The sequence below is a fragment of the Protobothrops mucrosquamatus genome, unplaced genomic scaffold (genome assembly GCF_001527695.2).
Source record: "Protobothrops mucrosquamatus isolate PMUCROS unplaced genomic scaffold, P.Mucros_1.0 scaffold433, whole genome shotgun sequence".
Classification (NCBI taxonomy): domain Eukaryota; kingdom Metazoa; phylum Chordata; class Lepidosauria; order Squamata; family Viperidae; genus Protobothrops; species Protobothrops mucrosquamatus.
The window spans coordinates 8,462-20,922 of NW_015386758.1; the positions used below are offsets into that span (position 1 = coordinate 8,462).

At 37.2% G+C, this 12,461-nt stretch overlaps 1 protein-coding gene across 1 annotated transcript in view; it reads left to right on the forward strand.

Moving 5' to 3' along the window:
- Positions 1 to 10,022: 10,022 nt before the first annotated feature.
- Positions 10,023 to 12,461, forward strand: part of MUC2 (mucin 2, oligomeric mucus/gel-forming) — a 65,566-nt gene continuing 63,127 nt past the window's right edge. The window contains exons 1-2 of the mRNA XM_029284210.1: positions 10,023 to 10,092; positions 11,214 to 11,478. Of these exons, the coding sequence (XP_029140043.1) occupies positions 10,023 to 10,092; positions 11,214 to 11,478 (335 nt within the window). The remainder of the gene's footprint in view (positions 10,093 to 11,213; positions 11,479 to 12,461) is intronic.

Here is a 12,461-nt window from a genome sequence, read left to right on the forward strand (position 1 = left end):
ACTCACACATGTCATACAACCCGCCTTGCCTACCCTACAAGGTTCCATCCAAAAAAGGTGCCGGAACTCCGTTCTGGGAGTTCTATGAGAAAAAAAGCCCTTGTAAAGCATAACATTTATAAACAGCAATAACACCCACACATACACACCCATACACATGTATGTTTATAGTTTGTCTTAAGTGTGTCCTTTTAAAATAAATATATTCTCCTAAAAGCAATGAATATGTAGCACTATTTGCTTTAACTGTTATCATTGGTTGCTTAGATTTAAGGTATTCTTTAATCATTCTTCTCAAAGTTAGACAGAGTGTATTGAAAAATACTTAAAATCAACTAAAATTGGCTGAAGCTATCCAGCACTTTGATATCTTCATTGTCAGTTCTAAATCTGGTTGTTCTATCTGTTGTCATTAGTTTGATGTTTAATGTTGCAACAAGATTGTAAAGTTTTTACATCAGCTCCTGGCTTGGGCATGTCTCCCCTGATTCTCTCTTTCTGTAGTCACAAAAAATTCCATCTAGATAGAGAGTTCTAAAGCATATGAAATCAGCCAGTCCCATAATATGCCACTATAGGACAAGAAGGTTTGATTGCATGTTGGACGTCAGCCAACACCATCAGAAGATATTTTACTTTTACTTTATGGCCCCTGTGATCAGAGTACATTAGCATTAGATATTTCTTAATAAATGACTTTTTATGCAAATAGGTAGCATTCCCTGCATTTAGTATAAGTTAAAAACAAATCAGGTGCCCACAAGCTGAGTTCAATTGCTGATGATTATATGAAGAAAAATTTTCTTGGCAGTTGTACAAAAGTGGTTCCCATTGGCTTCTTCCAGAGTGTTTGTTTCACTTTCCAATTGAGGTTACAGTCCTGGAATTTTGAGGCAGCCCTCCATCCAAGTTCCAGTTATGACTGACCCTGATTAACTTCTGAGATCAGCCAAATGGCTGAGATCAGCAATGTATGGCTGATCCTTATATATGTAACTATCCATACCGTAATCAGCCTGAAAACAACTGGTCCAAGCAATGTGCGTTGCTGAGTTTACCTGGCCAAGAAGGAAAACTTTCTGTCTGATTTTTCAATACTGTTTATGTCACAGCAGCTCAGAAATAAAGGACACCTGAAAATAAATAAATAAATAAATAAAGGACACCTGCAAACTGAACAGTAACCCGAGTCAGTTTTTAAACAATTGTGCTCATGAAAAGGCATGTAAAAGTGCTGGTTTCTGGCTGGAGCTCAAGGATCCTCTTCCTGTTTCAAATTGTGCCTTCTCCTTTTACTGCTTTTGTGCATAGACTGGAATTTTTAGATGCAGAGGAAGCCACAGAGGCAACTGGAAAAACCAGTGTCACCAGCAGAATTACAATACCCACATAGCAACAAACAAAAAAAGTGGCTTTCTCTCTCTCCCACATGTTTGAAATGCTACTCTAGGACCTCTGGCAGGGATTGTTAATCTGCCTGGCATGTGTCCTCTTGTTTTAGGGCTGCCACAAACTGCCTCATCAACTTTCTCCAACCTCAAACTGCTGAGAAACAATAGTGCAATTTCAATTCCTCCCCTCACCCCCTGAATAAAAATAGCATATAAATCTTTTTTTAGGCTTAATACAGTGCACTTATTATACTCAGATCATCACTTTTCCGTCTCTAAACCCCCCAAAATTCATTTCTCAAACTGGAATGTTATATATTAGCTTTGAGTCTACGAAGTTTGATCTAAGATGGCGGCGCCTGAATCGGCTGCGGCTGCATTGGCTCTCGAAGGTGAAAAGTTATGGAGGGATATTAAGGGATATAGGCCACATGATCAGGAAGGTTTTAATGTGTTTGAGCAATGTGGTGGAACTAAGGTAACATATAACATACGGTTGACAATCTTTGCTGGCATGGTGAGTTTCTAGCTGTTTCGGAACTGTTGGTGAGACCGTTAAAAGTCGTTGGTGCTGTTTGAAATTGTTCTGCCGGCAAAAAGATCTGACTGCTGGCCCAGCGACGGATTCTATTGCAAATAAGGGCTGTTTCCAAAGGAGGCAGAGGAGGAGAGGTCCCGGGGCTTATGGAGCGAAGGAACTGGATGAGGCTGTCGGCAGGCCCAGAGGATGGTTGAGAGGCTTTTGGAGAAGCTGGTGGCGGTGGCAGCATTCTCCAGGGGCAAAAAGGAGTGAGGCTTCTTTAAGGAAAAGGTGGAAGAGACAAGATCAGAAAAAGGAAAGGAGGCGAGGTTGTCGTGCAGGAATACAAGCTAATTTGAGGGATAATCCACATGGAGCTCCATCTGTCCTGTTTGCCATCGTTCGCTCCCTAGAGACTAAAATGGAAGATCTGTAACTTGAGCTGGCCATGAACAAGGAGTGTATATCGGAGGTGGTGACCCTTTGAGAGCTGTATGCAATGAAATTTCATTTTGATGTATGGCGATTGGTGTACTTTCAAAGTGACAATAAAGTTGTTGTTGTTGTTGTTGTTGTTGTTGTTGTTATTATTATTATTATTATTATTATTATTATTATTATTATTATTATTAATATTATGCCTAGAGAGCAGCCAACATAAGCAGGACTGCTTAAAGCTGAAGCCATTGCATGGGTCAATATTGTTGAATTATGTCTAAAACTTGTTAATTGTCCTGTAGGCTTATCTCCATATGAGTTAGAGGACCCTTCATTACGAAAAGGAAAAAGGGTTTAGGAGATTCCCTTCATTCACTGATCACAATTGGGTGCAATTCAGCCAGATTTTTTTTTTTTTTTTTAAAGTGTGTGTTTGATGAGGAAGAACAAACTGAGGATAGTCGGATCCCTCTGATGTCTATTTAGGTAGTCAGGTCATCAGACATAAGTCCGCCAAAGAGCTCAGTCAAATTACTATACCAAAACTGGGATGTGTGCTGACTCTTTACATGTTGTAATGTCTTGCAAAGTATAATTTTAGAAAATTCCAGAACATCCCATACAATGAATATCTTTGTCATTGTAAAACTGGAGCCCACTGAAACATGTGATCATTACTATCAGTCCTATCACAAACCACATCACAAACTTTCTATACTTTTATTACATCCTTCTTGCACTTCTTCCTTTTATCTCTGTTATCTTTTACCAGATCAGAGTGATGTATGGCCTTACAATGTGGCCTCATTTTGTCTAATAGCTGGCAAAATCCATCAGAATCTAGCTAGGAACAGTTCAAACTGACTCCACTCAATTTGACTCCATATTCTTTTTAAACCATGTTTTCTGTTATTAACCTTATCTCATTAATCTTATTATGTTATGTTATTCCTATCTAGTCAGTGATTAAAATAAAACCATTGATGTTATAATGTTATGAAGTCGTTATCTCATCTCCTGAGGCTTTGGTCTGGCCTCATTTTTTTTATAGTATAGTCTTATTATAGTATAAATAAAGTGAATTTATGGGTTCAACAAAGAAAAAGAAAAATGTGTCCACCTACATAAGAGAAGTGTGTTTGAAGCCTTCTTTTTATTCCTGGCTGAACTATGAAGCAAGTTTATTCAAACTGCTGGATCCAACCCAGAACTGCAATTGTCTTGATTGTTTCTGGCACAAGAAAAAATATGTTTTTATTGTTCTAGGAATTGCAATGAATTCATGTGTTGATCTTTTAAACATTGCCATTTGGGGGGAAAAGTTACAGAGCCTGTTGTTTCTACTGTTTTATTGTCACAATCTTGGGTGTTCTCAGAAAAATCTAAGCAGGGTTGTATTCAGAAATTTAATAGAAGCTACTATTAATGTAACCCAGGGCTGTGGGTTACATTAAAACTCAGAAGGAAATGGCAAACAACTTCCTTATGTGGTGATATCCCTAAAGACACTAGGAGTTCAGCTTGATTCAATGAAGTCTAACTTATTTTAATTGTGTTTGATGAGATATCTTAATTGTTTCAGGATTTTATTTAGTGATTTTATTTTATTATGAACTCCTCTGGGAAAACCTTCTTTTAGAAGGTGGCCTACCAAATTTTAAACTACAGATGAAATAAAATGATGTGAATTTAATCTGTGGAAACGTTAGAGCAATTTTTAACCCCTTTAGATTTGAAGAACAGACTTGAGAAGATCATAAAGAGAAGAGTTTGAATAATGGATAGGACTGCTATTAAGTTAACATGTTTTAATCTGGACCTGTTAATATTATATGTTATGTAATTTGATTATGATTTCTCAAAAGTGAGGATAAATATTCCCACAAACTCAAAGGGGATATGTAACAGCACCCATTCCACTTACCAGCAGTATTTTGTAAAATCTCACCATCAAATTAGCTCAGAAATTTTTATCAAACTAATACAAAAAACATCTTGAGAATAAGAAGGAAGCTATGAACATTTTGGTGGGGGAAAGAAAAAAAAAGAGAATTGGCATCGTATTGCTTTTAATACAAATAAATAATAATGCAAATGAAGACACTACTGCTGCATTCCAAGGCAAATGTTCAGCTTATAAACCCATTAGATTCAATTAATGTGTGGGCACTTAAACCAATTCTCTGGGAATTTCCCAGGGCTGTAGTAATAATTGACGCTAACTGAAATTTGAGTGCATGTAAAAAGAGGTTTAATTCAACTGCTGAATATTCTGCATTCATAAGAGAAAAATAATATACCTCATTCTTCCTTGAATGAGGCAGCTCTTTGGTTGATTCGTTATGCAAGTCTGTATTATTATTATTACTAATAACTAAGATGCTTCCTTCTGGTTTTCTCTTAATAAACGTAATAGGTCATTTGCTTAGCTCCAGACTTTTTGTTCTGTAACAATAGTCATTGTAATTACAAAACTATAATAAGCACAATCTTAAGAATTAAGAGGAAATATTTGTAAAGGTCCTTATTAAATAAAGTTGCTTGTTTATTTGTCACTCTTTCCCCAACAAATAAAATGCAGTGATATTAAATCTCAACTACCACTGAATCATTAAAATGAAAAAAAAATATGACTGGCAAAACTTTCTTATTTGCCGGAAGGTAAGAAAACCAAAAATTTCCAAACTGTGAAAAGTGCTTTCTTTTGAAAAGCTGTACAGTGGCCTTTAAGAGGAAATATTGCAAGACGCTGAATCAGCCATCTCATATCAGATTGCCAAAATGTGGTTACACCAAAACATCTACCTTGATGTAGTGAGGAATACAGCTAATGGTCTCAGTAACCTTTTTTGGCACTATAACATGATCCTCTCCTGTGTGAGATGTTACTGGGTAATGGGCTGTTCTCCAATCTTTGCTTCTCTCTTCACCTCTGTGGATCCCCACACTCTAAATCTCTGGGTATGGGTCTCTATGGCCTGAAGTTCTTTTAGCTCATTTTCCTCTCTTTCACTGCCTTCATTTCTCACAGCTGCCTGTGAGTAGAGTGACACTTGCCTCAAGCTCTGATAGACATTCCATTCCAATACATTTTCTGAAGAAATTGAATGCCTTCAGAAATTCAATCTGTCAGTCATTCTGGATTGCAAACTATTTATAAGGCTCAACAAAGGAAATAGTTAACTACTATAATATTAAACCTAGTCTAGTTCACAGATTTCCCCAATCCTACCAGATTCCCAAAATGTTGCTTTGGCTCTCTAAAATGTTATCTCATACACAGTGAGATGTGATGCTACTCATCTGTGCTTTGATGCATGTTTAATAACTCTTTGATAAGAAACCAAACCATACACATGTATTTGTGAATAAGAAAGAAGAATGGCATCCTATCAAAAGTACTCATGAGTGAACCCTCTCCCCAAAAGTCATCTAAAAAGTTGGTAACTGCTGCCTGGAAATATTGCAGAGATTTATTTAGTTTTTAAACAGGGATTCAGGGAAGACTCAGCATATTACAGGCCAGTGTTTTTCAACTTTGGCAGCTTGAAAATGTGTGGAGAATGGCTGGGGAATTCTGGGGATTGAAGTCCAAACATCTTCAAGTTGTCAAAGTGAGAAACTCTGTTATAGTCCATTAGAATAGTGTCTGTTTGGGGCAAATTGATGCAAAAATATCTTCATCAACCTGTTTATGTTTTTAGAAGATGTGGATGTATAGAGAAAAAGAATGTGGAAGGAAATGATTCCGTTGATGCAGTTTGCTCGAAAAAAGGCTGTGATGAAGTCCTTCATTAAAGACTCTGAAGTTAAGATTGTGATTATGGGATAAGGGGACTTGTTCTTTTAAGAACTGCTGAAGGCTATGAACAGGAAGCAAAGTGTAGAAATAAATTGACAGTTTCCTCAATGTGGACAAGCAAGAAATGAAATCTCCCAAGCATCCCAAACTAGTTTATTAATGAGCTAGCTAAGTCTGCATATGATATCAAACACACATGCACACACCTTTTGTGGACCACTAGATAGCCAGTGCCCCATTGGGTCATTGTTTCAGAGATAGTTTCTTATATACACAGAGAAATAGAATGCTACATGTGGGCAAAAAAAGCAATTTGAGTAGGAGCAACTTCTGACTTCCTGCTAGCTTCCCCACTGAGTTTTCATATGGGAGATTGGTAGGGACCATTAGAAATCTTCCTTCCTTCCTTCCTTCCTTCCTTCCTTCCTTCCTTCCTTCCTTCCTTCCTTCCTTCCTTCCTTCCTTCCTTCCTTCCTTCCTTCCTTCCTTCCTTCCTTCCTTCCTTCCTTCCTTCCTTCCTTCCTTCCTTCCTTCCTGCCTGCCTGCCTGCCTGCCTTCCTTCCTTCCTTCCTTCCTCCCCATTTACTTTGATTGTGGTAAGCTTGCCAGAAGAAAGTCAATGGAGAAGCCAGCAGGAAATTGCAGGTTCAAGGCCAACAGACAATAAATGGCTGCTACCTGGGAAGGGAAGTGAGGGAGTGTGCTGGATGCAAATCAGGAATTGTATATGGGGGTATGAAAGAGGGGCTGTGTAGATTAGGAAGGGTGTGTGATGATGTTTGAAAGGGAAACCACATGGGTCAGGTAGGGTGTGTGAGAAGGGAGTGACATGGATCAAGATGGGTGCATGGAGATTGCTGGGAGGTTTGAGAGATGCCTTGTGAGTTAGGTATGGTATGTGGGGTGTATGAATAGGGAAGGGTGACTGGTGGTGTTTGGAAGTATATGAGAGTTCCTTTGCAGGTCAGAGAAATTGTATGGGAGTAGGACGATATGGTTTGGGCAAAGTGCATGGGGGTGTGCAACAGGTGCCACGTGGGTCAAGAAAGAAACAGGGAATGAGTTGGAGACAGTGCATGGGGGTGTATAAGAAATTTCATTTGGACTGGGAATAGCATGTACTGTAGTGGGGTAGCACAAATTGGGGGAGTGCATGAGGAGGAATGGGCCAGGAAAGAGATGCTGGGGTTCCTTCCCCCTATTTTTCCCTTCCCTTCCCTCAGAAGGACCTAGAATTAACAAAATGACATAATTCTGCACAATGAGTATAATTAAACTCTAGAATTCATTTCCACAAGATGTGGCAATGGTCATTACCTTGAATGAAATTAAAAAGGGATTGGATGAATTCATGGAAGACCATTCTATTATGGTCTGTTAGATTTGAAATTACAATATTGCCTCCATGGTGGAAAAAGCAGCATTCCAAATACCACTTGCAGAAGAACAATGATGGGAGAAGAATATCTTCTACTGAGAAATTCTCCCAGAGATATATAGTTGCTTGTTGTGAAAAATAAAACGATGGATTGACATGGTCCTTAACCTGACCCAACAAGGCTGTGACATGTTATTATTTAAAAACAGAAAAATTAGAAGGGGCATGCTTGCCTACAAATTGAAATCAGAAGAAACTTTGATCAAGAGTGTGAAATTCTGGCACCAGTCTTATTTCAGCAGCTTTGAGACCATAGAACTGCAGAGGATTCAAACAGATTTGGAGTATTATAAAGAATTAATACATTTGTTAAACGAATAGGAAAAAAACATGCATCCCATAAAGATTTTTTTTTAAAAAAAATTCTGTATCCATTATTGTATTCCTGTCCAGAACCAAATTTGTGTGTTGAGATAAATCACTGGGCTTTATTTATTAATCTCACTTTTCTTTGATACTAGGAGTAGATGAAACTGCTTTACTGAGAGTACCAAGTGTGGGAGCAGCAAAATCAACCCAGCATCAAATTTCTGGACATGTTGGGGTTCAGTAATATTAATGGGTTCACTCTAGCATCTTCCTTTTTTTAAATTCTTCTTTACACAAATGGGGTTAGAGGCCAGCTGATCTGACATGATAGTTTTTTAATGTTAAAATCATGCTTCTTCTCAATTGCCATTAAACATTGACACAGAAAGCTGCTTCCCCTCCTCTAAAGGTTATTCAGCTCAATCTAAAATGACAAGAGTTCAGCCTTTGTGAAAAGGAACAAGAAAACCTTTAATTATGGACTGTGGAAATGCATCAGGTGAACCACTAATCCTCTAGGCTTTTTAAAAGGCCACTGTAGATACCTTAGATAGCCTTATGTAAGTATACTCTATCAAATACTGTAAAGGAAAGTCGGATGCCTTCATAAATTTTGCCCCCTTTCCAGTGGTGGGATTCAGCCGGACCTCCGGAAGCGGAATCCACACAAAAAAACGGTTGTTCATATATTTGAATCCCACCACTGCCCCTTTCTGTGGTTCTCCTTCCCTTCAACATTTCATTCTGTAAAATGATAGGCAAACACTCTTTTGAAATGGAGATTAGTCTCCTTCTGGTGGCTTTTACCATTACAAATCCTGATAATGCCAGATTCTAAATTGTACAAGAAGGTTCTATGAGCAGAAGAGTCTCCCAAACTTATTTTTTTAATTAAAAGAGACTATTCAGTCATGTGAGCCTCACCTTTCATCTGAAATGATACAATGCCAATAAAGATTTATTAGCACAGCAAAGCTAGACCTATGAATGTAATTCTGGAAATGCAGGGTCTAGTGGAGGCTCTCCTTGCCTTTTGGTTGTTCAAAACCTCTAGGAGAACTTGAGATAAATCTCTTGTATACTTTAACAAAGAGAAGAAAGATGTTACTTTGCCAGCATGAAAGTTGAGAATGTTCTTTTTTCATAGCTGCTGGCACAAAGTACATGATATCCTATTTAGAATTAAATCCTATTTTTCTTCAGCTCAGTGCCAGCATCCATGTAGGAGCAAACCAAAAACCTTGAGTGCACAAATATAATTTATTTCTTTGAAGGACATTCCACAGTGCCACTTTCAAACTTTCTGAGGCTCTCAAACAAGATTTTCCCCTAACGTGGAAGAAGAGGGTCATGCAAAGTGAGAATAATGGTCCTATGAGCAGGGTATTTTAATAGTAAATTAACCCTCTTTTCAGATGCATGGAACTCAGGGCTTTTTTTCTCATAGAACGCCCGGAACGGAGTTCCACCACTTTTTTTGGATGGAACCTTGTAGAGTAGGCAAGGCATGTTGTATGACATGTGTGAGTTCCGGCACCTTTTTTTTTTTTTTTTTTTTTTAGAAAAAAAGCACTGATGGAACTAGTATATATTCTTTGGATCTACTGTTGCATTAATATTGCTAATCAATAAACAATATCAGTATCTTAATTTTCTCATAACAACTACAATTAATCTTATTCCAAAGGCTAAATCTTAGGATTTGAGGAATTCTAAATAGTTCTTATTCAGAAAAAAAGTATTTCTAGGATCATGGGCTATTCTTAAATAAAATATTCCTACACTGAGCATCTACTGTCTATAGTTAAAATATACCTTAAATTAAGCCTGGGTGAAATGGAAAAAAGTCCAGCATCCTTTTGAGAAATAAAATATAAACGGGCCATAAAAAGGGTCATTGCATGATAACTGAACCAATAAATAAAAAAAATATTATTCTATTTCCTGAATGTTAGATTACAGCTATTACAATAAAAAAATCCAGGTCTGTTTGCTTTCTGAAAATAAACATTGTACAAACACTTGACCCCTCCTCTTCCTCCCTTCTGGTGGGATGGATTGCACCAATGGGCATTATATAAAGAAAGGCTGTAGACTTGCACCTGCCTTGCACTCGTAGCCACCATGGGGCCAAAGGTGACCAGCCTGTTGTTGCTAGGGCTGGTACTTTGCTATGCAAGTGAAATTAAAACAGGTAAGATGTTTAACAAATATGCTATAGAAATGGCCAATAAGGAATCCTAAAGAGCACACGAGGCTTGCTGTAATGCACATCAGACAAGCTTTCAAGTCCTCCAATGATTACTCAGGGCTTTGAAAATATGGAAGGTACTGGGTGCTCCTCATCTCTGCTTGTAACAGAGAATATTCTGGATGATATGAATGAATATGTTGCCAATATTAAGGCATGGCAGATCTTGGCTTACGGTATTTGTCGCAGAGTTTATTGAATCTGTAGTCCTGTTGTATTGCATTTTTTAAGGATGCAAAGTGCATCTTATAACTCCTTATTTAACCAAGTATCTAAGCAAATCTCATTTATTCTATGTACAGCGGCTGTTATCTGGCCAGTATGATTCAGTTTCTATGAACGTGGTCAATATTTGCTACAAAATTTTATAAACCAGATGCCATTTGACTGCGTTAGTGATGTAAACTCTTTTGTTTTATTTTGTTCTATCTGCTGTTATCTTGTTGAATTATGGTCAGTGATCATAATAAATGTAATATTAACAGTATTAATAGGGAGGGTAACACTTTGCTGTACTATAATGTCCATTTCAGCACTGGGATACTGATTTTGATTTTTTCATTAATCTTCAAATGCTAAAGACCTGCAAACAGAGCAAGACGTATCTAAATATCTCTACTGTTAATGAATATAACTCGAATCTGCAACTTTCAATCAAAAATCACATCTTATTTGGTATAAATGGTAGCAATTTTGTTTTAAATGCTTTAGTACCGCACTACCATCACAGTACATTACTAACTCACATTAACAGGTAACATTCTCCCTCTGCTTCCCATAGTGCAAAAATCTTGTTATACCAGAAAAAATGACAATATTTATGCCTCTTTTTCATGCTCTATGTGCGCATATTTCTTGAGATGATGCAATCAACAATGGTAATATAAAATGCTAAGAATTTTAGTCAAACATTTGATACTGGCAAGCTTTCCCCATTCCAAGGCTGTTTAAATTGTTTATTTTGACTTAATTACTTAAGTGTTATTGATCTGGGGTTGTTGTTTTTTATTTTGCTTCATAATAGTCCTTAATGGTTATTTGTCACCACATTTTTGTCTTTTCAGTAAGAAAATCTAACCATGGTCACTATGTCTGCAGTACTTGGGGGAACAACCATTTCAAAACCTTTGATGGAGATTTTTACCAATTTCCTGGGATCTGTGATTACAACTTTGCTTCAGACTGCCGAGATACTTATAAAGAGTTCTCTGTTCATATCCAGCGTGAGCAGAATGACCAACTGCACCCTAATATCCAATATGTTCTTGTTGCAATCAAAGATGTTGCTATTTACCTCACTCACAAGAGGGTTGTGGTAGATGGGCAAACGTAAGTTCCTCTGATATGATTAGGTTTCCAAGCATGCAACTTTTGAATTCTGACAATCTTTCACCAAAATTTCACCGCAGAAGCTTTAATATCGCAGAAGCTATGGCCCAAAACTTTCAGAAGCTACACTGTGTAGAAACTCAAGCTACATTTTCAAAAGAAATGTAGCTTTGAGCAAAGTTTGAAGTAATGTTGAAATTCTTCAGAAAATTTTCAAGAGAGGTACAAAATAAGTTAGTTTTCAACTAAAGCAAAATTTGGACTGAATTCAGGCATGATTATTCAGGAAAAACATCTGAGGTAAAATGGGTTTTAGTTACTATTCCTAAGGCTTGCACACCTCTGTTGCTATTAGACACTCAGTGTAGAGGCTAATAATGAAGCTGGCTCCTGGACTGTTGAACTTCAATATGCTACAATATTATTGTCAGCAATTTCATTCTCAATCCAGAGGATAACAATATTTTTCAACTTTTCATCTGGTCACATTTCACCCAATTGCATTCCACATGCAGTCACTCCTTCTTTTATACTAGCTTCATCTTGTTGACTTTTAGAACAATTGTTAATTAAACATTATAATGTCAACTTATAAAAATACAACTGAAACTAAGAGAGAGGTTGTATTGAAAGTTGCCAAATAAAGTTATGTCCATGTTGATCCATTGGGTAAGTTCTCTTTAGATCAAACACTGGACGTCACTAGAATTTCTTCTGTATCCTATGGGCAACAGCATAATGATCTTGATTTTCTATATGTTACAAACACCCCAATCTGACAATATCTACTGAGAAGATTTTTCTATATTATTAAGGGATTTTGACTTAAAATTGAATGGTCATTACTAGAAACTCATCCAAGTTCATGTTGAACATAAAGCATGAAGATTAGAAGGATTAGAAGACTATACTAGAAGGTTCAAATGGGAAAATGTCCCTTTTAGTCAGTAGATATACTGGTTCTATATACTGGTATAGAAGCT